We start from the raw sequence: 25013 nt of genomic DNA, 5'->3' as shown, positions 1-25013 counted from the left end.
CTTACTCAACATAATTAAGAAACCTACAAATCACAATCAATATACAAGTAACCATATGAATTCTCTCACATATTTAGCAGACTTAAAGAAAAACATATGTCACAACCCCAAAATTCGAGTGACAAAACACGAAATCGAAGCCATGAAAAACTCCAAAACAATCTCAAATATATTGAATTCATCTTATAGTCACAGTGTATCGAAACTGAGTTCAAGGTACGACTCAATCGATTTGATTATTACAAAACCAGTTTATAATTCAAGTATTATAACAAATAGAAATGTAAAATCCTCTCAATCCTCACCACAATAGAATAAAGAACTTCGACAATCTTTAGAGAAAACCCTCCAAGTCTGCTAATCCGCACCTGTAGAACTATCTCATACACCATCGAATAGGTGCACCGGGATTGTAAACACAAACCCGGTAAGCTTTGCAGCTCGTATGAGTAAATCAACAATATACCATACATCGTATACATATGACATTTAAATATAAATGTACTCATAAGACACAGGGCGGCCCATCTGGATGTCCAATAATATCTGAAAATATGTGTACTCATGAGACATTGGGAAACCCATCTGTTTACCCAAATTACATTTAAAATACGGGTACTCATGATACCTAGATACTTATATGTTACCTCTCATGCAATACGTTGTCAGATACTGGGCAACCTATCTGTTACCCAATATCACAAAAAATATAGGTACTCATGAGACCTAGGCAACCCATATGTTACCTCTCATGCAGTACACTGGCAGACATACTAGAGCTCTAACTGAATCGTAACTGACACCCAGCCAAGGCCTGGTTTTGATTACTGCCAACACGTCCGAAGACAAAAATTTTTTTTAATAAGACTCAATGTTAAAACCACGTACAATAATAATACACATATGTTTGGTACTATAATCAAGCGACTCTTGCTCAAATAAAATAAATATAGTTGTCACAACATAACTCATTTGGGAATAAGAATGTGACAGTATATAATATAACAACCATATATATGTATCATATTTACCATTTTATACACATACACAACCCACTATATTAAAGACATGTCATAGTTCGATCTCTTTAATAAAACATAAACATGAGTCACCGCAAAGGATAAACTCGTTATAATGAGATTTACTCACCTTATTTTCCTGAGCGTAATTCCCAAGACACCGAAAGAAATTCCTTCACTCGTTTTGTCGGTCACCTAATTGTATAATAAACTGGTTAGAAACGTTACGTAAAACCTCAGATGTCGAAACAGTACAATGTTTACTGTTCAGCAAAATTATGGTTTTTACGTAATTGTTGTTCATGTAAGTACTGTTCACCAATTTACTATTCAGAAATTACTTTTACAAGTTACTACTCACAAATTACTTTTATAATTTACTGCTCAGAAATTATTTTTAAAAAATATAATGTTCACGCGCTGCCGCACATGCCGGCAGGTGGGGTTCACGCGCCACCCTCCGGCAACCGCGCGTGGCGCTCACACGCCACCAACAATAGCCGCGCGTGGGGCTCACGCACCGCCCAAACTGGCGCACATGACCTCACACGCAGCCTCCAAAACCTGCAACTCCACTTCCTACGCCGTCCTATTTGGATAACGTAGCCCCTACCGCCCTCAACTCCTCCCACACGCCACCACAGACGGCGACACGCATGACTCTACCACCTCCACTCAAAACTCAACAAAACCACATACATCCAACATGAAAGATGAAGAACATGAGAAGGAGATCACAAAGGTAAGGTAATTCAAATCGCCGGAAAATGGCCGGAAAGCTTCGGTAATTCCAAGCTCACCTCCGACGTTAAAACCTCCGATTTGAGTTCCAATTTCGTGCTAAACCCAGCCCAAATGACGATTTGCAAGGATCTATGGCTCAATTTACCGGCGGTGAAGATTGAATCGGCAGTGAGATTTTTGCAGAAAACGGCGTTCGTCGGTGAGGCTTCCGGCGGTTGGAGTGGTCAAGCTTGCGGTGGTCTTGGGACCGGCGGTGAGAGCCATGGTGGTCGGAGCTGAGGGGAATTGACGGAGGAAATTTGAGAGGGAGGGTCGGGAGAGAGAGAGAGAGAGAGAGAGAGAGAGAGAGAGAGAGAGAGAGAGAGAGAGAGAGAGAGAGAGAGAGAGAGAGAGAGAGTGTGTGTGTGTGTGTGTTTCCGTTTTTGGAAACTAGAGTTTCCCAAAAACCCCCTTTTTATACATTTTCCAAATTCGGAAACCAACTTCCGTCAACCATAACTTTTACATACGATGTCCGATTAAGGTGCCCGACATGTCCACGAACTCGTATCAACAAGCTCTACAACTGTTGCGAAGGAAGTTTTCGGAGACGAGCGACGGAATAAAAGTCGACTCTCGAGTCAAAGAAAACGTAACGTTTTTCAATTTAAATTTCTGAAGTCGGTTTCGTTTCGTTTGACATCGACGAGAAAAACGAAAATAAAATGCGATTTTATTCAATTTCAAAGTTAAATGACTTACAAGAATCTATACAAATCAAACCCAAAAATTCGGGATATTACAACATACATATTTCGTAAAATCACGTGCTCCACTGAACAATAAGGATTTTACTTTTTATCGGTTACATAGGTTCTTCAGATTTAGGAAACACACACACACTGAAAACATAGAATAACAAAAATACATACTCTAAGGTAGTACTTGGGGTAAGAGATTTGAAGGTGACCAGGAATTTCATAAATGAAGGGATTTCAAGGTGAATTGATTAATATAAAATGATGAGATATTAAATTGAAGCTACAATTAAGCAATTTAGAAACATACTAAATGTATTTGTATCAGTGGCAAAAAAGTAATTTTCATCAAGAATAAGTTTGATTTCTTATAGCAAATAAATCTTTTTTATTTCTTATTCATCATAAATAAAAGAGTTTTAAGGGTGAGTTTAGATTTAAAAGGGTGTTGATTTTGGGGTCTATAATCAATTACCCTCTTTGTTTTTGGTTCATTAGATATAGTATAAATCATAAAGCTAGAGCACAGGACACTAATAAGATATTGCATTATAGAGATGGTACCATGAAGATGGGTGAGAGATCGATTCACGTTTTGGAGGCCAACTAAGAACACCACCACTTATTTTAAGAAAAAGATCGAATGATTTTCCTTCAATTATTTTCATGGCTTTAGACAAATATTTGGCACATAATAATTTAAGAAATTTCTCATGTTAATGGAAAATTGAACTCTTTCTTGGTCTCAATGGAAGAAAAAAAGGACGGGATGGAATTGTCCGATCCCCTGGTATGTCTCGCAAACCCAATACTCAACTTGGATCCTTCGCCACATCTTTTTCTTCTACTTTCCCTACATGCAAGAAACTTGCGCGCAATTCATAACGTCCACCTGCTTCCGCTTTCGATCTATTATTTGGTAGATAAAAACGATTTTAAAGTTGAGATCATATACATCCAGTAATATGTGTATCACATGACCAATTACCAATTTTTTGTTTTTAGGGAAAAGTTGGTGAGTTCGCTATGTACTTTGAGGTTCCGAAATCAATTGGTGAATTTGCAGATATGTACGACTTAACGTATGTTTTGCGTTCATATTCGGTAGTTTTGACGCAAGTTTTTTCTTAAGGAGGCCAATTAATAAGTTAAAGTTACATGTAGCAGTCCATATCTAGAGTGAAGCTTCACTCTGGAATTACAAAGTGAAGTTCCAATTTTGGCACACTTTTCGGTCAATTTTTTTCACCATAAGCGATTCAATATTGAGGTATGCTATTCAATATCATCTATACAAAATTTCATCTAATTCGGACATCGTTAAGGTATTGAAATTAGATTAAATCAATGAATGAAGTAAAACTGTTCAACGTGAACCGTTCGTGTAAATTTCAATTTTGAAAGCTCAAACCAATGTCAAATTGGATGAAACTTTTTAGAGATGATCTTGAATACCATATATAAATATTGAATCGCTTATGGTGAAAATATTTGACCAAAAAATGTGTCAAAATTGGAACTTCACTCTGTAATTTCAGAGTGAAGCTTCACTCTGGATAGGGACTGTGTAGCAGTAGAATCAACTCTTCTGTTCTGGAATAAGAATCTTAGTTCAACATTTCTGCTCATACAGATTTTGCTGTCTTTTTTCATTGAAAAAACATAAAATTATGTTTACAGATAAATATAGTACGTGAAACATAATTGTATGTTCTAATCCCTTGATTATTCTTTTCCCTTGACTGAAACTATACTATCCACACAAACAACGCCCTGAATATCATCTCCTAGGTGCAGGCCATGAATGGGAAAATATCTGAGCTTTCCGGTAAGGAGGTTATAGAGGACTACGCGGCCATCTTTGGTGATCATAAGAACCTCGTCCATTTTCCAAAAGGCCAATGACCTCCGAACAGCATCTACCGGCTCTACGGACAAATACTTTGTCCAAGATTCCTCACCACCTCTTATGTCATCCGTCATCCATATTTGAATGGAATGAACTGATTCGAAAACGCTAAAACCATAAAGAACAATGGACTTATTCAGCAATGCAACATGAATATCATTAACGCCGCATGCAGGCTCATTGAAACTCTCCGGAAGCATTTTAACGTGAAATAGCCCATCTGTTGTATCATACAAAATCATCACTTGCTTGTTTGTCTCCTCACTTCTTTCCATGTCATCCAAAAACTCCTTCTTTTCCTCATAACCAAACCAATAGAACATACCCTTAGAGTACAGATCGAACGCGGTAGGCCAAAAGTAGGTATCTTCAGTTTGTAAGTGATCGGTATTGATTCCTCTCCATGAATCAATGCCTAGTGTGTAGACTGCAGCTTTAGGAGGATCAACAACGAGACGCTGAGGAGCATCATAGTTTGTTTCACCATAACAAGCAATTTCTAGAATTATGTAATCTTTGCATTGCAGATCATATCCAAATCCCACCATGCTCCAGAAACAATCATGACAACATGATTCCGGAATAGTCTTCAGTTCTTTGATTGCTGGATTGTACAAGAAAAGGTCCCCGATATACAGACTCAGAAGAATGATGCCATCACAGTGACTAATGATATACACAGAGTCATCATGTCCAGGGAGTTCAATATATTGGCCCCTAGTCTTTAGACCCTTAAAAGGTGGAAAATTGAGATCTTCAACTACGAAATTAAGGTCTTCATCGTCACCATCACTATAGGTTTGTAGACGGAGATATGAAAGTACAACGTTCTCATTGCTCGTTTCGCTTCTGAGGATGACAGGACGCTTGACGATGAAGGAAGTGGAGGAAGATGGATTGTTGTAAAAGTGAAGATGTTTGGCTGCAAATTGCGGATCATTGATCATAGAACACCATGACTTGTGAATACACTTGAATCGCATTAGAGATCTAGGAGGCGTTCTTGATAGGATTTGCATCACTATCTCCTCTGTTATCTTGCAATACTCTTCCATTTCTGCTAGCTATCCTTTTCTTTTTGGGGTTCGATCTACAATCGTAGACCAAAGGCTAAATCCCATTACTAGAGGCAATACAATTATTATATGTATAAGCAAATAAAATTATTCACAACTTAAAAGGCAGTCATCAATTAACATGCATGTAATGAGCACTGTTGGGAGGACAAACTCACATCGATCGGGAGGTGACTTTTGATGGCAATTCAATGGGGTGCATTCGGAAACTATGACGTAGATGATATCGAACAAGAATGAAACACCTCCATGAGGTCATTTTCTATACCTGGAAGGCTGGAACATCTTTACATCATGCATTAGGGAAGTTAAGTGCGCCAACTTAAGCGCCTTTTATGGAAAACCTTCAGAAACTCATCCTATATGGATCTTCTAATATAAGTAATTAGTCATTGTATTAATCAAGTATTTACAGCTAGCTCTACGTGTATAGAGTACTTAGGACGTGTTAAAAAAAAGTACTCATAAAAGTAAGATGCACCCACCCATCTCTTTGAGTCTTTTTATTAATTAACTGTACGTACGTAGTTCATGTAACTTTTATGATGGCTAAAGAGTTACAATTGTTCTACACCACTACGTACATATATCGAGTGTACGTCTAGAACAAGTTGAAACCACAAGAAGGTGATGGAATCTTTGGAAAGTATGTGAATCTAATAATATGTAATTTTGCTCGAATGGTTTTATCAAAATTTTCGTCTATTTTGTAATTGACATAATTTTACTGATCATTAGTTAATTACGGACTGCACGTAAAAGTGGTAAAACTGCTAGTGGTAGTCAATCACTCAATTGTTAAAAAGGTAGCGCGCAAGACTCACATAAGTACTTGAAATAATAATGGAAACTAATTACAAGAAGCTGGTTTGTATAATATCCAACAGCTAGCTAGAATTAGTTCGATCCATGCATCCATGATGCATGCATGCATTCTAGTACGTACTCTTAATTTTGTTGCTTTCTATTAATGGAAACTATACTGTTTAAACAAATAACAGTTTCCGTGTTCTCTGGATAGACACTATCAATAGAAAGATAATTGACTTTCTTGGTACTAATGTTGTATGAGGCTATACGCCCATCTGTTCCGATCATAAGAATTTCATCACTCTTCCAGAATTCCAAATCCTTCTTGATTCCTTCTACACCTTCTACAGTGAACTGTTTAGTCCAAGAAACCTTGACGCTACCCAAATTATCCATTACCCACAATCCATATGCATCTGGACCACCAATTCGATACAAACCAAAAAGAGCAATAGTTTCCTTCCATACAATAGTGTGCATGTCGGAATACTGCGCTTCCTGATCGTACAAGCTATACGGAAGTAATATGTGATCAAATACTTCATTACTCGTATCAAAAATAATGATCATATGACGAAGCCATTCATCCTCACATTCAACTATAGCATAAAGGGAGAGAAATTCCTTTCGTTGTTCACGTCCCATCCAATAACAAACTCCCTTGTAGTACAATTGAAAAGATTCCGGCCAAATGTTTGTAACTTCTCTCTCTAGATTATCCGTCCTGATTTCTCTCCACGAATTTGTTCTCAATGAATATATTTCTACCCTAGGAGGATAAATAATGATACGGGCATCTTCATTTGCTAGATCATCTTGTCTAATACTAACAACTTTGTAATCTTTAGATTTGGGGTCATATCCAAATCCAACATAATTCATGTTCGCATCCGGAATGCATGACTGGGGAAGAACCTTGAATTCTTTGATCGCTGGATTCCATAAAATAGTATTCCAAGCATCAGAGAGACATATAATCCCTTGACAATGTCCTTTATCAATAAGGAAAACTGCTTGAAGCTCATTCCCAATAAATTGGCCTCGCGTCGTTAAACCCATAGAAGTCGGAATGTCAATGTCCTCGACAGTGATATGCTCATCATCAAAATTATCATTGTAAAATGTAATCAATGAGTACACAATTTCCTTCTCTTCAGTACTGACATCCCTGAGGATAAAACGCTTGCAAAGGATGGATGTGGAGTGTTTGTTGCTCTCGGAGGTCATGATGTGCTTGTCTACGAAGCTAGGGTTGTCGATCAGATTATACCACGACTTGTGTACGCACTTGAATCGCATCAGAGATTTGGGAGATAACCTGGATAGAATTGGCACCACCATCTCTTCTGACAGTTTGCTAAGCTCTCTTACTTTTGCTTGCATCTTTTCCTTCTTTGTCTTGTGCTTCTTTTCTGTTCCTACGCATACAGCCGTCACATGCACAAACAAAGACGATAGCACGGTGAAATTAAAAGGATTAATTCATACAAAAGTAGAGGATGGTTAGATTGAAATGAGGATCGAAAATGATTACCTGCTCTATAATGTTTTTGTGATTTAAGTAATTCAGTTAGGACAAATAGGTTGAAGAGTAGAACTCTACACATTTTTTTATTCTTTTTCATTATTGTTTTCTCTGGGGCCTAGAGAGCATGCTTGCTAGCTACAGAATAGCTCCATGAAGACATTTCTTGGGAGCTATTATAAGAGTATGACACAGTCAAGAACGTACGACGTTAGAGCACCTGGAGTCCGGCCTAGCTGGAACCGTAATATATGGACTAAACAAACTTCAACTGACCACATTATCTGCTCCGGCAGCTTCGCATGGTTGCCGGATTGTATCAGGCTTAAACTTGAGTGTTGAGCTGTTCAGTGTACGTTGGACTGATCTAATAAAAAGTTAAATACTGATGCGACTCATGCGAGTATATACTACCAATCTGTAATGGGAATTGGTGCGAAAATATTCACTATGCCATTTAAACTTGGAGTTTTGTTTTTGAAGTACCTCTGACCTCGCTTTAAAAATTCCGGTGAGTCAAGTTGTCTGTTGTCTAATAACAATACTGGTCAACTGGTTAAACAAATAGTTCACTAGAGATATAGCAATTGAGGTCTCTAAGGAGCTGGTTTACACTTGTCCGAAAATTAGGCGTTACGGTTTGCTTTCTAATGCTTGACGCTCTCTCCGAGCTTATTATCAATGAGGGCATTGGTACTGTGCTTGGACGCTTCGTCTTTTAATATAACTTACCTTGTAGAAGATCAATATTGATCGATGTGGTATTGTGCCTTCTAGCCAACGTTGCTCGTGTTAAACAGTGACAAAACTTGGTTCGTAGACTAACTGTATCAGTACTGTCTCAACTTAGCCACCTCACATGTGTTGCATTTTAATCACAAAATGCCTCGATTCAATTGGGTATTATCCACCCACTTATAATCTCTATTTTATTTGTCACTTTTTAGATGTGAGATCTCTCATCTCCAACACGCCCCCTCACGTGCAACCTAATTTTTAGGTCTGCACGTGACAAATTAACATCTCACATACTTGAAGGAAATAAATTAAGGTCCAGTAACCAACGACACTTAATGATCATCCAATTAGAAACTTTCCGATTACATGATAATGACACCCATCTTGGGCCAATGACAAAGTGGCACCCAACTCGGGCCCACGACAGATTGGAGGCGCGACTGGAGAGGGACCCGCTCTGATACCATGTTAAACAGTGACAAAGCGTGGCTCATGGATCAACTGTACCGATACTGTCCCAACTTAGCCACCTCACAGGTATTGGGTTTTAATCACAAAATGCCTCGATTCAATTGGTTATTATCCACTCACTTATAATTTCTATTTTATTTGTCACTTCTTAGATGTGAGATCTCTCATCTCCAACAGCTGGGTACATAATGAAACTTTTAGTAAAATCTATCCCTCTCAATCAACAAACAAATTCTGTATTGACACCATTTTGTTTCGCAATTTATTACCCTAAACGTACACCAATCTGATCAACTAAGCCTCTTAGAAAATCTGAAAAAAAAAACCAACTGAAAAAAGAGAGAACGAAATGTAGAAACTTGAGATGGAAATTAAGCTCGCCGCACATGCAAGTACCATTCTTGCTTTGTAATATTATAAGGATAATAAATTAATCACAATATTCTCAACTCAATAATCCTGTTTATTCTTATTACTATCAACTTATCAAGCTCCTGGACACAAGAGTTGTGAAATATGTACGTACATACATTAATTGCTACGTACAGTTCTATACCTCTTGTTGCCTGCCATGAATAACTGGAACTATACTGTTTATGCATAGAATAGTTGCGGAAAAAGTTGGATACGTACTTTTAATGGGAAGATATATAATCTCTTCAGTTCTAATATTGTAGGAGAATATACGGTTGTCATTGGCCACCATAAGAATCTCATCGCTCTTCCAAAGTTCCAAAACCATCCGAGCCCCAACTATGGCCTGTAGGGTGAATTGTTTTGTCCAAGAACCCTTGACAATATCATCCATCACCCACAATCCAAATAAATCATCAGCGTCACTATAAAAGTACTGACCAAAAAGCGCAACTGATTCATTCCACACAATAATCCGCATTTCTAAACACGGAACCATCGGGCCATACAAACTATTTGGAAATAGCATGTCTTCAAACATTTGATGATTCGTATCAAACACAATGATCACCTGCCTCACCCATTCCTCATCCATGGTATCATAAACACACATAAATTCTTTTTGTTGCTCACATCCGATCCAATACCAAATTCCGTTGAAGTACATCTGAAAAAATTGAGGATACACATCGGTAGTTTCAGTCTCTAAACGACTGGCATCGATCTCTGTCCACGAGTCCGTACTCAGGCTGTATTGTTGAACCTGTGGAGGAAAACTATATTCACGTTCCCCATCTTGCGATCGATCCCCACCAAAAGTTGGAAAGCTAAAAACTTTGTAATCTTTAGATTTGGCATCAGAGCCAAATCCTAGAGAATTAATGACCCCCTCGTCAAGGAGCGGTTTGGGAAGAACCTTGTATTGCCTAATTGCTGGATTCCATAAGACAATCTCTTTATGGACTAAACAGATGATTCCATCACAATGCCCAACAATATATACAGCCCCGAGAAGCTCAGGCTCATTTCTATAGGTCTTCGGTACTCCACTCATAGAAAGCGGGAGATCGATGTCTTGGATAGAATAAGAGATATGCTCATGGTCATTATCGCCAACTTCATCATAGGAAAAAGTAATCAATGAAATTATAGATTCGACATCTTTATTGGCGATATCTCTGAAGACGTAACGCTTGCAAAAGATGCATGTGGACTGCTTGTTGTGCAAGGAATTAGAAAGTTGTTTGTCTACGAAGCTGGGACTGTTGATCAATGTGCACCATGACTTACGGACACACACGAATCGCATCAAAGTTTTAGGTGGCATCCTTGATAAGATTTGCAAGGCCATCTCTTCAGGATATTTGCAAAATTCTGTCATTTCTGGTTTGATAAATTACACAAGCTGATTAGAATCAAGAACTAACCGGTTAACCTAATTTATTGCTTGGTCAAACAAAAACAAAAAAAAAATCACCGTAAAATCAAGCAAAAGTGTAATATAGTATCAATCTCAGCAGCTACGTACGAGGGAAAATATATTAGAGATTATAAACGAAAGAGGGAGAAATGGAGAGAGCTGAGGGAAGAACAAATTAACCTGAAGTGGTCGAAGTGAAATGCACGGAAGAGTATTGAGAGAGATGATATCAGAGAGAATGTTATCGTCTATCTGAGATCTGTTTCTTGTTTTCTTTCATATAATTTGATTATTATTTTTTTCTGGAATTTTCACCGAAAAACAAGGGCTAGGAATTACAGGAACTTTGTTGGTTATAAAGGGAAAGGAAAGAACCTGCCTGATTAACCCTGTACGGTGCCTGATATATAAACAAGTGAAAATTTTAAGAACCATACCTCACAAATACCCCATTCTAAATTAAGAGTAATTTAGTTTTGCTAACTTCAAAATGGTACACAACGTCTATAACTCTACCCAATATTTATACATGTTGTCTACCCTCTGTTTGTTGCAAAGTTTTTTCTCTATTTTGCAAGGGTAATAGTGCATTTCCCCTTCTTCGGCCAATATTTATACATGTCGTCTACCCTCTGTTTGTTGCAAAGTTTTTTCTCTATTTTGCAAGGGTAATAGTGTATTTCTCCTTCTTCGGCCAATTCTTTGCATGTGTACATCACAAGTATATCAAAATCCCTCCCAAACATGGTGGAGACCATTTATCAGTCTCAAAATCCCTCCCAAGCCCAACGGAGTTGGGTTTCTTTGAATAATCTAATCCAACCAATTCAAGCACCACTCAGACTTAAAAGATTCGCTCTATTGCATAGAGAAAATAGATCAATCCCGCTCCCAAAATCATTTTTGAAATAATCAATATACCTCGACTCCAACTCATAGACGCTGTTCACCGTAACCTTGAAGCTCTTGTCTTCCAATTTATTATTTTTTCTAGTGAAAATGGGGAGTTGGGACCTCATCAGTTCGACTCGATCAGGAATACTTGGAATAAGGATAGCTTCAAATTGGAACCCACTTTCTCATATGGCCCAAATTGATTGACATTCTGCATAATCTAGTGGCAGAAGAACCCATTCTTATTGAAGATAATTCTTGAGATTGAGAGGAAGTCGATGACGTCAGAAGCCCAATTGTGGAAGATGTCGATGACAATGAAGTCGGGAGGGTGTTGGGACGGGTTGTTAGAAGGCGGATGTGTCAATGAAGGGAGCGGGGCACATGGAGGTGTCAGGTGGGGCGACGTTGTTTGGGAGGTCAAGGGCTTGGATGGTGATGTGACAGTTGAAGGTTTAGTTGCAGTGGATGGAGTTGCAAAAGCGGACGCGAGAGAAGCAAAAAGGATGGTGGACACAAAATTACACTTGGAAAATAAACGAAAAATTATTAAACAAATGGAGGGGTTAACGGTAGGTACAAGTATTGGGTCGAAATCTATATGTCGTGTACTATTTTGAAATTAACAAAACTAAATTACCCTTAATTTAGACTTAGCCATTTTTCGGGTATTCTTAAAATTTTCACGATAAATAATAAAATTAAAATGAGGGAAAAGGAAAGTCACTGAAACTCTAGAAAGGAAATTAGAACATGGGAGTCTATTTGGTGCTCCATTGGTGTGTAGCCACCAGCGTAATATTAATTTCGTGCTTGACACGTGAATTGTGATTTTATGACAAATTAATATTTTGTGTCAGTTTTATATTTTTATCCTATTTTATTTATCATTTTATCTCTCTTCCATGGGTGGTTGATGTGCTTTCGCCAGAAGTGTTTCTTGATTCCGACGAGATTGTCGAGGGCGTGACAAGGGTCGTGGTGGAGGCAGCTCGACTAAGGGTATATATGGACCTGGGGTGACGTTGGGTCTGCATTTTCTTTTGTTTGCTGTGGCCGGGGGTGGTGCAGCTCTGTTATCTAAGAGATTGAAGGCATGGTGGTGGTGACTGGAGGGAGAAGAGGGATGAGGTGCAGCAGAGGAGGCAGTAGTATTGGTGTGGTTGTTGGATGAGAAGCAAATCAATCCCAGTTGGAATCAGATAGTGGGTGGGTTTCAGAGAGTGAGAGAAGAGGAGAGAATGTGGGGTTCAGGTGGTTGAAGGCTTCGATCTGTAAGAGATACGAAAAGGAAAGACAACCGCGAGAGAGAGAGAGAGAGAGAGAGAGAGAGGACGTGGGAAACAAGGGTAAAAGAGGAAAAATATGAAATAGTTTGATAGTGGAAAACACATGTTATATTTATACTGGGCGGTGTCCAAACACCGGAAATATAAAAGGTGCATAGAATCTGTTTCTTTAGAACATTTGATGTAAATTCAAAAGAGCATCAATGATCATTTTGGTAGTGTTAAAAAATATCATTTAATGCCCCGCAGAAGCAGAAACAAAAGCTATTCCCAACGTGCTTTTGATTTTCAGATTTTAGCAGTAGCGCTTTTGCTAAAAAATTAAAATATGGAGTTCACCAATCACCCCAAACAAGCACCCAAAGCGCTTTTGGACCAAAATGATGTGCCAAAAGTTGCGCCAAACTGGCACATATTGAAATTCTCTTATTTCCATATTCTAGGGTGTTTCTAGTTTCCCATTATCCGGATGAAAGAATCAAGAATCAAACTGCATCAACTTAGATCTGGCTTTACATGAAACAAGATCATTTCAATTAGAAAAATTGCAACTTTTGTGGAGTTATAGCTGTTCTTTCCTTCATGTCATTGGGTTTAATAAGGATTACGATAGTAGGATTCTATTCGGAGATTAAGAACAAGAGTTGCGCAGAGTGTTTTGAGAGATGTTATGATTTAAAACCAAAGAGCCAACAATGGAGCAATCAATTTTATCTGTTTCAGTTATAAACTCTCATGGTGACTATCCTTTGAAACAATTAGTTGCGCCAGTGTGTATCAGATTTAAATCATTTAATCATATGGCAACCGACCCTGTATTATTTTTATCAACAGAATTGCCATAAAATTTGAAAACTAAGAGCACAAGATAGTTCAGAGAATTATTGTTGATTGAAGAACACACCTGACTGTGGAACTGTGCATAGGCTGAGACCTTTATAATATCTCTCAACAGACCAATAACTTTCAGATAGAAGTCTTTTTAGTGAATTTTAATGAACATAGTAATGTGTATCAAGTTCTCACTTCTCAAGTAATTAATACGTTGTTAGTGGTATTATTTATGTCTGTGAATAGTAATTGCGTTGTGATTGCTGTCTCATTTAGTTACTTTCTATTGTGGATTTGTACATGTTTTGGCTTGCCTGTCTAGCATGGGCGTTCTATTTGATGGTGCTACTGAATTGCTGTTTCTGTTTTCAAATTATAAAATTTCTTTTTAGTTGGTTATGATGTGTTTCTTTATGCACCTCCATTTTCTCAAGCCTGTTGAGAAGTGTAGGACGAACACTAGTATTTATCTAAATTCAATCTTGAGAAATTCATTGATACTTATATGTTTGAACTTGTTTGCAAAACAGAAATGGTAGTTCCTCCTCCAGTCAGGCCACCTACTATTACGAAGTTTCTAAAGCCGTATGTTCTGAAAATGCACTTCACAAATAAATATGTAACTGCACAGGTCATCCACTCACCAAACTGCCACTGTAGCCTCATCCGCAAGCTCTCAGGAAGGCCTTGAGAGAAAGCTTTGAGACGCATCGTGATGTTGCTGCTGCTGCAAAAGATAGGGAATATATTAGGTGAGCGCCTGCTTCTCAAGAACAATATTCCTGCTGTCTCAGTCCACTTGAAGAGAGAACAGAAGTATCATGGTAAGGTTAAGGCTGTCATAGATAATGTGGTGGAAGCGGGTGTTAAGCTCCTTTGATCTAGAAGTGCATGAGAAGAAGGGGATAGAGTTTTATTTGAGAACAAGGGAAATTGCTAGAGTTTGCCGTTGCAATACATTCCTAGTGTATCAGACCATTAGTTATGTGGTGCTGTGGTCATGTACACAAAAAAATCTACTATTGATCAATGGACATTTCTTCCATATCAGGTTGAAGGTTGATTTGATTCCCATTGTAATTACTATATCTCATGGGCATGCTTCTTATGAATCATGTAGATACAACTCATACATGTGATTCATCATAGGGATGGTTTGACATGTTTTATATGATGGTATATATATGAAGTAGCAGCCCTTCTTGGCTGCGGAGGTCCGCACTACTATTTTGGTGCGGATTTCCATTTTTACACTACTTTTCGATCAAATTTCCTCATCTCTACCATCTAGTATCTAGATAATATTATTTAGATCATTTCTGAAAAATTTCAGCCAATTTGGTGATCGTTAAGGCCTTTAAAATTGAGTTTTTATGTTAAAAACATGAACGATTCATGTTTGACAGAATTCAGTCCGTCCACTTGTTTTTTGATTTTGATGACCTTAACGATCACTAAATTGGCTGAAAATTTGCAGAGATGATCTACACAATATTATTTAAGATACTAGACAGTGGAGATGAGGCAATTCGACTGAAAAGTGGTTCAAAAATGGAAATCCGCACCAAAACGATTAGTGCGGACCTCCTTATTTGAGAAAATCTGTATGAAGTATATATAAGCAAGGAGTGAATCGGCTGTTAAGCAATTGCTTATGCAAATTTGAGTAATTTCAGTGTTGAAGGACGAGAGTTGAAAAAGGTCAACCAGGAGATGCATGAATTCGGAACCAGTAATTAAATTCAAAAGTCAACCGTCACACCTGTTTTCCCTCTTAACCTTAACTTGGATCAGTCACCAAGCTATTATATGAACCGGTGACCACATTTCCGAAACCTTATTATCCAATGAAGTCTCTCGGTTTGCCTTGTTTAGTTTCTTAACTCTACATGGCCTTTTTTCTTGATGACTTTCTAAACAAGGTATAAATTGGATACGATGAGAGGTGGGGATATATTTCACTCAGTGCCTTACTGCACGAGAACGACTGAAGAGCAGGATCCAATATGCATATAGATATACAATACCTTATTCCGACATCGACATGCCGAAATTGTTATAAAAGGCAACATCATTAAGTGGATCAATTCAGCAGTTTGCTTTCAACCATGTCGAATCTGAAATTTTCAGGCACCAGATGACATAGAAACCTTTTGGGAACCGTATACGTAAGATGTATATATGATGTGCATATGTACAGGTAATTCAGGGCAAGAGAGGGGGATCGGATAAGTAGAGGAAAAATGACGATGTTTAGTGAGATATTAGAAGAAATGGTGGTGCGAATCCTATCAAGACTGCCACCCAAGTCTTTGGTACGATTCAGAAGCGTCAGTAAGTTATGGTGCACCATCATCAATGATCCTAGCTTCATGGGCAAGAACCTTTCCAATTCCATGCACAATAAATTCGCTCCGGCCACTTGCATCGTTGTCAAGCATACTCTCCTCAAGGATAGAAGCATTACGGATGAGAAAGAGATTGCTGCTTTAATGAAAACTTTCGAAGGCAACTATAACAGCATGGATCTTCTCCTGTCATTACTTCATATTTGCAACGATGATGACGGTGATGAGGATAATCTTACATATGTTGTTGAGGACCTTGAACTTCCATTTCCTTCGGGTATAAGTCCCTCATGTCTACAAATTGTAGGGCATTGTAATGGAATCATCTGTCTAAACAATAATGTTGATGTTGTCTTGTGCAATCCTTCAATTAGAGAAGTTAAAGTTCTTCCCGAATCTTGTGTCCTTTATGATCTCCCTCCTACAGCTGAAGATGAGGATGAATATACTGCACCATGGTCAAATACAACTGCTATGGGATTTGGCCTCGACTCCAAAGCTAAAGAATATAAGATTGTTCGAGTTGTTGAAACAACTTCGGGTTTTTGTAATCAACACCCAACAAGAGCAGAGGTATACACCATGGGGGCTAATGCTTGGAGAGAGCTCGATAATGTTGATATAGGATGTTACGTCTATTGGGCTCCTTCTTTTAACTTGCACTTCAAGGGAACTTGTTATTGGTGGGCATTTGCTCCAATGGATAAGGAACTCATCCTTACGTTTGATATGACTGATGAGCTGTTTCATCGGATACCTGTGCCAGATTGTTTTGATTTCTATAACGACGACAGACGGTACAGGAGCCTTGCTGTGTTGAAAGAATCTATTGTTCTTTTGACCTATGAAGCGGCTGATGAAGTTCCTAAATCTTTTGATATTTGGATGATGGATGAGTCTGCAGGTGTTAAAGGTTCATGGACAAAATACTTAACGTTCGGACCGGTGGAAGACATCCAATTTCCGTTGGTATTTTGGAATAGTGAGGAGCTGATAATGGTTAATCATGGCAGTCGTCTAGTTTCCTACAACCTAGGTACCAAAAAGCTGCATCATTTTCCCATTCAAGATGTGCAAGGCGCACGCAATATGCAAGCTGTAAACTTTGTAAATAGCATCATTTCTGTCGAAGGGTCGCTAGCCTGCGGTTGCAGAATAGAAAATACAATCTAGCGACGGATTTTTTTTTACTGATAGTAATCAAATGTGTGTTCATATCTCTTGTCCACGTGATCTAAGGTGGCTAATTTTGGATTTTCAATTTGAGGTAATTGTATGTATATCTCACTGTAAAGTTTACCTTCGCGACATTGGAAACAAAAGTATATGTGCTAAATTGATAAAAAAAATTATAATTGAAAAATATGTCTAATTAAAAATTAATTGATGAAAGTTGAGATATATAATTTATAAAAGAAAAATTCCTCATTATTTTGTTTCATCTTTCTATATGGGCACACGCATGATCCACGTCATGAAATTAACAGAACAATAAAAGAAATTAGATGGATTGATCTAGTTGATAGCAAAACATGACTTGTGAGATTATTTTGATCATTTTTAAATGTCAATGATCTGACTGACCGTGTTACAAAAGCTTAGGGACCGTTAACCAATTTTCCTATTATAATATACCAATTGCAAAGATGATATGTCAACCAAAGTGCCATATAAATGACTATGTATTGATTATAACTCTGAAAAAATACAGGTGAATGAGCTATCACTCCAAGGCTAGCTAGTGTGGGAGCCTCAAAGCTCAAACAATATCTCATGTGTTCACAAGTTGTAATTCGAATCTTCGCAGCATTCCCCCACTTACAACTTGACATGTTTTCACTAAACTAACTTCATTTGGTAACTGGAACTATGCTATCTACATAAGGAATAGCCTGAAGAATATGGTGCGGGTGAAATGGTACATACTGATACTTCTCAGTAACTAAGTCGTACAAAGCTATTTGTGTGTGTGTGAAAACCAACACTATCTTCTTGCTTTCTCAAAGTATCAATGGTATAGGAGTTTCCGCAATCTCAACCGATAACTGTTTAATCCACGAAGGGTCAGGACCATCAGAATTAGCCATCACCCAAACCTCAAAGGGTTGATCTCCACCACGATAATATCCAAAAAGAGCAATGGAATCGTTCCACACTGTAAGGTCCAAATCATGCTCTGGAAATTCATACAAGCAATCCGGTACCAATATAGTGAATATACTATGGAAAATCCTGTCGGTCGTGTCGAAACAAACAATTGCTTCCCAAATGTAGTACTCCTGTCGTACGGAGTGAATAATTCCTTCCGTTGTTCCTGTGCCAACCAGTAACAATTACCCTTGAAGTACAGTCGGAAATGTTTTGGCCAAAAGAACGTAGTTTCAGTTTCCAGATTGTGAATCTTGATCTCTTTCCAACGATCAGTACTTTTTGTGTAAATTTCTGCTCTCATAGGACCAATAACGAGACGATGATCATTGTAATATTGCTCACCACAAATTACAACGCTAACGACTACGTAATCTTCGGACAAGGGATCATAACCAAATCCCACAGAACCTATATTCTTATCATCAAGGCATGAGTCGGGAAGAAGCCTGAATTCTTTGATTGCTGGATTGTACAAAACAAGGTCTTTTGCAGCATAAAGAGTCAAAACAAAACATCCCACAACATTGACCAATAATATATGCACAATTATGATAATTAGGTTGATCAGTAGCGGGTATCTGAATATATTGCCCCCTAGTATTTAAACTCATCGATGGAGGAAATTTGAGGTCCTTGACATCAGAATAAATGCCATCTTCATCACCTTCATTTGCACTGCGGAGATTAAGGAACGAACAAACAATCTCCCTAGTCGCAGTGTCATATTTTCTGTGTCCCTTTGTCTTAATTTGGTTCATTAGCTATAGTATAAATAATCATAAAGCAAGAGCACAGGACACTAATAAGAAATTGCATCATAAGATGGTACCATGAAGATGGATGAGAGATCGATTCACGTTTGGCACTAAGAACACTTGTAGATTGTTATGGCACCGTTACATGGTATAATTTTAATAAAAAGATCGAATGATTTTCCTCCAATTATTTCATGGATTTACTCCTCACCCTTTTTTTTTTTTGATTTACTCCTCACCTTCTCAGGCGCGAAATTAATAAAATTTGTCATGTATTAATTTTTTTTTAACAGGGATGTAAAATTGAACTCTTTCTTGGTCTCAATGGAAGTAAAAAAAGGACGGGATGGAATATGTCCGATCCCCTGGTTTGTCTCTCAAACCCTGTACTCAGCTTGGATCCTTCACCATATCTTTTTCTTCTGCTTTCCCTGCATGCAAGAAACTTGCAATTCATAACGTACACCCTGCGACTACCAGATATGCAAGAGCAATTCTCTACAGAGGGCGACTAGGATTAGTACACCCTGCGACATGCCTCTTTAGATTGAACTATGTGATCAAATACTAACAGCATGCATATGCATATCAATTACCAACCATACCTGGATAATCCCACACCACCTTATCTCTTTCATGTCAACACCATATGTTAGCTTGTCAGGAGCATGTGAGAAACCTCCTTCAGAAAATTTTGAAGGCATATTAAAATAACTGCCAGTCTTTAAACACTATGATGAAGAAAAAAATGTATTAAATTTGCCTTCAACTTGCAAGTGACCTCTAGGCCTAATTGAAGAAAATTAGTTTCCAATCTAATCAAATGTATGCAGAGTACAGCCATCATAGAAGAACAAGTACTATGAAATGACTTTTTCAATTTGTAATGTAAGATTCAACTCCTCACCCCTTTCTGGGATTAAATAGGAACAAAGTATATGTCTTTCCTACATCAAGGCAGCTGATAAGGAGACCTAAGAAGTAAAACCTCACAAGTTAAAAAAAAAACATGGAGAAAAGACACTGACCTTGTAATAGGAGACCCCAGAAAAGGAGCTTGAGAGTTCTAAGAATCACCTTCTTGACAGCCAAAAGTTGGTGTGGTATTCTCTATAAGAAAAACTCTATCAAGCAACCACGGAATGCAACGTAGTGCAGTGACTATTGACAGTCTTGAAATATTCTGGGGACACCAAATGATGGATAAAAAAATCAAATCTTGAGAGAAAGTGCAATAGACATTCCCACAATGAAGAGGAAAAACGGCTTCACAAAGTCAGCGAGATTGCAACCATTCCATGGCGCATGCCCAATCATAGGCCACTCTCCACCGGCATCATCGACCAAAATCATCAACTACAAATACAATTCCACATATCAGATTAATCAGAAGTTCAGAACTAAGCTGTAAAACCAAACACAGAACTACAACAGTGTATTCCTTCAAAAAGCGAGTTGTTCTATTCACTTTAGTTAGTGAAAATCATGATAATCATAGAAAGAAGAAAGGAAACAAATTTAGTACAGCGACTGTGAGGCCTCGGAAGATGTCAAGGGAAGATAAACGTTTCGGCTTTGATGGCTTCTGGTCGGTGATATCAGGTTCCGACACGATGAGATGTTGGCGGTGAGCTGACTCGGCTTTGATTTCAGCCATCTTCCTATTTGGAACAGGGAGTTCAACTACGGATAAAGAGGAGGTGGGTGAGCTAAGCTTGTATGTAACTTGCGGTTTGCAAGAAGATAGGTTCACCGTCAGAGTCTACACCCAGATGGTGTTGAAAGACTGCATGGCTGCTTGACAGCACAAGTTAACCACGTGATTTGATATGGAAGAAAGGTTCCAAATTCTAAAACAAAATTACAGCTATGCTAATGTCATGAAAATTTCTACCATGCTTCTAAGCATCATATCTGGGTTTGAGAATGTTTTGAAATATAGTAAAATCTTTGGTAATTTTTATTTACAAAGAGAAGAAATGTACAGATAAATGAACTCTGGTCAGCCAGCACCAAATCTCGATTTTATCATCAGAGAGGACACGCTTCAACAGAAGGCGAATTTCCAAAGCCTTACCATCTCCCTAAAAGAGAGACGCACGGCCTCCCCAGTAAGAACAAAGGTAAAGGAGAAAACGCCTCCTGGAGCATATCGACGTATGATTTGGCTAAGTTACATCATCCCAGAGAGTAACAAAAACACACATTTCATGTTAGCCAAGGAAACTTAGGGATGACGTTTTCAATTGAAATGGCTTTGAAAGAATAAGGCACGAATGAAGCAGTTCATCAGAATACATATAGTTTACAAACTCTCCAACATCTTCCATGAGTAGGAAATCAGCTCAACCCTGTACTATACACAGACATAGATATCATATATATTACAATGCACAAAACTGAGGGAGTAGCTCCAAAGGCAGAGGACATGACTCGAGAGAATGGGAATGATAAGGAGGCAAACCCTGTATGCATGACTAGCATACTCATGAAAGGACGAATTCACTTTGTAATGCCAAGTTCTTTTGTGATATCTCTTGTCAAGCTAAACTGTAATGTACTATGCCATGGAAATAGGGTGCGAGTAACAGGGAGCTTTCTACGAAGATCCTGCAGAACATTGATTTGTCAGTGTTTTTTATATAAGTTTTATTTGTCAGAGTTTGATGAAATTTCTGTTACTGACATGAATGTAATTAAATACTTAATAATGAATTCTGGAACGAGTTCCAGGCAACGAACTCATAGAGAAACTTTGTTCAGGGAAGGGTTAGTTTAAATGGGTACCTTAAAAGTGGTATCGGGCAAGTTTGAATAGGATGCCTGCAGGAGTAAATCAGATAGTAAATATCTCATAACATAAACAGCCCCATACATTTACAAATCAACAAATGGTTGAACCTCAAGAGATGCCAAGTACTCTGCCTCATGTTGCCTTATCATGTTGCCTATGGTAACAGCAGAATCTTCGGAGGACTGCAATGAGGTGGGAGAAGTAATCAATGGTCATATGCTTAACTTACGTGACAAAAAAGAAAAAGAAACTGAAGCAGCTACAGGAAGCTGAAGCATGACATGGAAACTGAATAAGATCAAAGATCCTCATATCCAATTATTAAGAATTTATATATAATGAGGTCAGATAAATTGTAGCTTTTCAGACTTTAAATTGCTCAGAAGGTCAAGAACATTAACTCCAAGAATTTTTACAACTTAATTAAGAAAATATGCAGTCTACTGATTAGTTCGGGCAACTGCTTGCAACATCCTAGTAGGGACCAGACAAGATGACCCAGACAACCAATATATAAACTCTTTACTATTTACAAACTTAGCAACACCAACTGCCATGACTATAGCATTAAATTCATTCAATAAGTATTGCCCACCAGTCATAAAGGTTTATTCCCTTGCTAGCCTTGATTAAAATTGATGTTGAAAGTGATATGATACCTTATGCATTTAGTTTCATAGACCTTGCATGATACGTTTTCCCAGGTTAAACCAAAATATAATAACAATAGTCAATCTACCTGAAAAATGGTTGAATCTTTGCATTCATGGTTTGCATCTAGCTGCACATTCCCCTCCTCAAAATAGTGTGCACCCACCTGAACAAGACATGAACATAGAAAAGTTACAATGTATTCTTGGTTAGGCCTTAATGCTAGGAATCGAGCATATCGTAATATAAAGTGCAAAGAGATACATGAACTCGATTGCACATCCTCATGCACCATGTACAAAACAAAGAATACCTGCAGTTTGCCTTTTAATTCCAGCACTTGCACTTCATCTTTGAACTCAATGCTCCACACCGAACGCCAACTACCATTGCTATTTAAAATGAAAGTCTACATTATATCACTTATATTTGTAACTAAGAACATACCTGGTATAATTACAGGAGTAGGACGCAGTAGAAATTTAACTGGTGTTGGTACTATGTGCATTAAAATATAATGATAAAGAGCAGTAAATGATATTTGCGGGTCTGGTAGTTAAACAAATTTTACACACCAGAAATTTTGTGGGCTATATCTAGCAGCTGAAATCACTACTACAAGCTCAAAGTCAGATCCTGGGCCCTCTGCATCTTTTCCATTCCCACAGTACACTGAGCAGACTCCTTTTGGATAAGCTTCACCCACATATCTAAGTATTTCAGCATCCAAAGCACATCTAGAACAATAGAATTAGGAATTACACAACCCTACTCAAATACACATAACCACAGATGCAAACACAATCTACCAATAGTTGTTGATTCTTGTATGATACTGAAAGTGCACACTGTCATTTGAAACCCATTGACACATAAAAGTAAATTTCAAATGACACAAAACATAATGTGATCTATCAAAGTTGACATGAAAGTAGAAGGTAATTTGAAATACATTACCTAAACATCAAACAAATTTACAGAACTTTTTGCTACAAAACTTATAACATGTACCTGAATTCCTCAACATATGCAGATGGAAGTTCCTCATCCAACGCAGGCCTCACGCCTGTACAAACCTGAATCAATTTTAGCATGAAATAATTGGTAAAAGATAATTTAGAGGAAAAAAAGGTGATACAGAGAACAAAACAAGGAGAACTGAGAGTACATGCATGATGAGATAATGCTTCACAAAGTCGACAAAGTGGTTTGCAAGATACCAAAAACTTACAAAAGAAAGTAACAAACTACACTCTAAAACATTTAGAACTGGACATGTTATCTTTGACGAGTGGTATCATGGATAAACTTTATAAATCAATCTCAGCAAGCAGTAAACCCAATTGCTCACTGCCAGTGACCAGTTACAACTTACAACAAAAGGTGTGGGTGGCTCATATGTAACCATCATGACATGAACAACTAATAAATGCATTATTGTTGTAATATAAGAATACCCAATATGCAAGTGAAAGAACTAATAAAGGCAGCTGTGCCCATATTCCCTAATATGAAGATGTAACTACCGTATAGTCTATTCCTTAACTAAACAAACTCCACCACTTCTTAGTACAATCAACAATGCAGGAAAAGTACAAGACTTGCCTGTTTGATATGGTCAACCACAGCAACATGAGCAGTCCTGGGATCAAGGTACTCATTCCCATTGAGCTCCCCGTAAGATGTAACCAGAACCTGCTCACACACAAAACATGCATCAACACATAATCCAAATGTGAAATTGGACAAAACAAAAGCTTCAGAAAACCACATAAATCAAACACTAAAACAGAAGAGAGTTGTTGATAGACTCACATCTCCAACTCCACCGGGCATTTCGAGGGAAATCATGTGCGATTTGTTGTACTGAGGGAAAGCCTCTGACAGCGCCTCTTCGTACAGAACGTCGTCGTTTAGCACCGCCTTCACATCTGCCAACAATGTCATCGATTCGATCCATCAGAAACTAAACAACACAAAAACGAGGCTTTTTTTGAGAAATGAACAGAAGTAGAAACTGTGCAAACGGCGTCGTTTTGAGATTGGAATTGGGACTGAAAAGAGAAAGAAGAGGAGGAGAGGAGGAGTACCTTTGGCGACGAATTGGATTTCGCCGGGAGGAGAGTTGAGGAGGAACCACTTGGCTATGTCAATCTTCTGCTTCCCGATCAGCTCGGATTCTTCTTCCTCCTCCGCCATTTCTCTTATTCTCTAAAACGCAGCTCTTTCTGGGATTCAGGGTGGGGGAGAAGCCAAGAAGGTGGCTCCCTCTGCTACAACCGTGTGAATCTTTGACCTTGAATCTTACGGTACTGATTTGTTTAAATGTCTGAGAACGCGTCGCAGAGGATTGCAACCGCTTGCGAGTTTCAAGTCTGTGCATTGAGGGGGACTTGGGAGCTAAAATGTGACCAGAAATGATTTTGATTGGTGGGGT

General features: G+C 38.2%; 4 protein-coding genes, 1 long non-coding RNA gene, 1 other non-coding gene and 3 pseudogenes across 6 annotated transcripts; 2 read left to right on the top strand and 7 right to left on the bottom strand.

Annotated features, from left to right (window-relative positions):
* Window positions 1-4213: 4213 nt before the first annotated feature.
* LOC126800824 (F-box/kelch-repeat protein At3g06240-like) lies at window positions 4214-5464 on the bottom strand (annotated as a pseudogene).
* A 969-nt stretch (window positions 5465-6433) lies between these two features.
* On the bottom strand, window positions 6434-7678 carry LOC126800821 (putative F-box protein At3g16210). Its single transcript, XM_050528231.1, has one exon. The coding sequence runs from the start codon at window positions 7676-7678 to the stop codon at window positions 6434-6436; it is 1245 nt and encodes a 414-aa protein (XP_050384188.1).
* A 1901-nt stretch (window positions 7679-9579) lies between these two features.
* Window positions 9580-10824, bottom strand: LOC126800820 (F-box protein CPR1-like). The gene has a single exon (XM_050528230.1). The coding sequence runs from the start codon at window positions 10822-10824 to the stop codon at window positions 9580-9582; it is 1245 nt and encodes a 414-aa protein (XP_050384187.1).
* A 3585-nt stretch (window positions 10825-14409) lies between these two features.
* LOC126797662 (uncharacterized) lies at window positions 14410-14757 on the top strand (annotated as a pseudogene).
* Window positions 14758-16120: 1363 nt separating this feature from the next.
* On the top strand, window positions 16121-17398 carry LOC126800817 (F-box/kelch-repeat protein At3g06240-like). Its single transcript, XM_050528229.1, has one exon. It carries the CDS (start codon window positions 16121-16123, stop codon window positions 17396-17398), a length of 1278 nt encoding a protein of 425 aa, XP_050384186.1.
* Window positions 17399-18225: 827 nt separating this feature from the next.
* Window positions 18226-19134, bottom strand: LOC126800816 (uncharacterized; annotated as a pseudogene).
* Window positions 19135-19251: 117 nt separating this feature from the next.
* Window positions 19252-20759, bottom strand: LOC126797667 (uncharacterized). The gene is made up of 4 exons (XR_007672451.1): window positions 20657-20759; window positions 20160-20487; window positions 19737-19813; window positions 19252-19562 (listed from the first exon to the last, which is right to left on the bottom strand). It is a non-coding gene; the product is annotated as an uncharacterized LOC126797667 (long non-coding RNA).
* Window positions 20760-21128: 369 nt separating this feature from the next.
* On the bottom strand, window positions 21129-21318 carry LOC126801314 (small nucleolar RNA snoR127). The gene has a single exon (XR_007672808.1). It is a non-coding gene; the product is annotated as a small nucleolar RNA snoR127 (small nucleolar RNA).
* A 40-nt stretch (window positions 21319-21358) lies between these two features.
* LOC126797657 (F-actin-capping protein subunit alpha) lies at window positions 21359-24856 on the bottom strand. The gene is made up of 10 exons (XM_050524337.1): window positions 24667-24856; window positions 24392-24507; window positions 24182-24271; window positions 23588-23652; window positions 23152-23313; window positions 22890-22968; window positions 22665-22742; window positions 22033-22107; window positions 21919-21954; window positions 21359-21741 (listed from the first exon to the last, which is right to left on the bottom strand). The coding sequence occupies exons 1-10, from the start codon at window positions 24773-24775 to the stop codon at window positions 21634-21636; spliced, it is 918 nt and encodes a 305-aa protein (XP_050380294.1). The 5' UTR covers window positions 24776-24856; the 3' UTR covers window positions 21359-21633.
* Window positions 24857-25013: the final 157 nt, after the last annotated feature.

The sequence above is a fragment of the Argentina anserina genome, chromosome 6 (genome assembly GCF_933775445.1).
Source record: "Argentina anserina chromosome 6, drPotAnse1.1, whole genome shotgun sequence".
NCBI lineage: Eukaryota > Viridiplantae > Streptophyta > Magnoliopsida > Rosales > Rosaceae > Argentina > Argentina anserina.
This window is presented reverse-complemented; position numbering and strand designations above follow the sequence as displayed.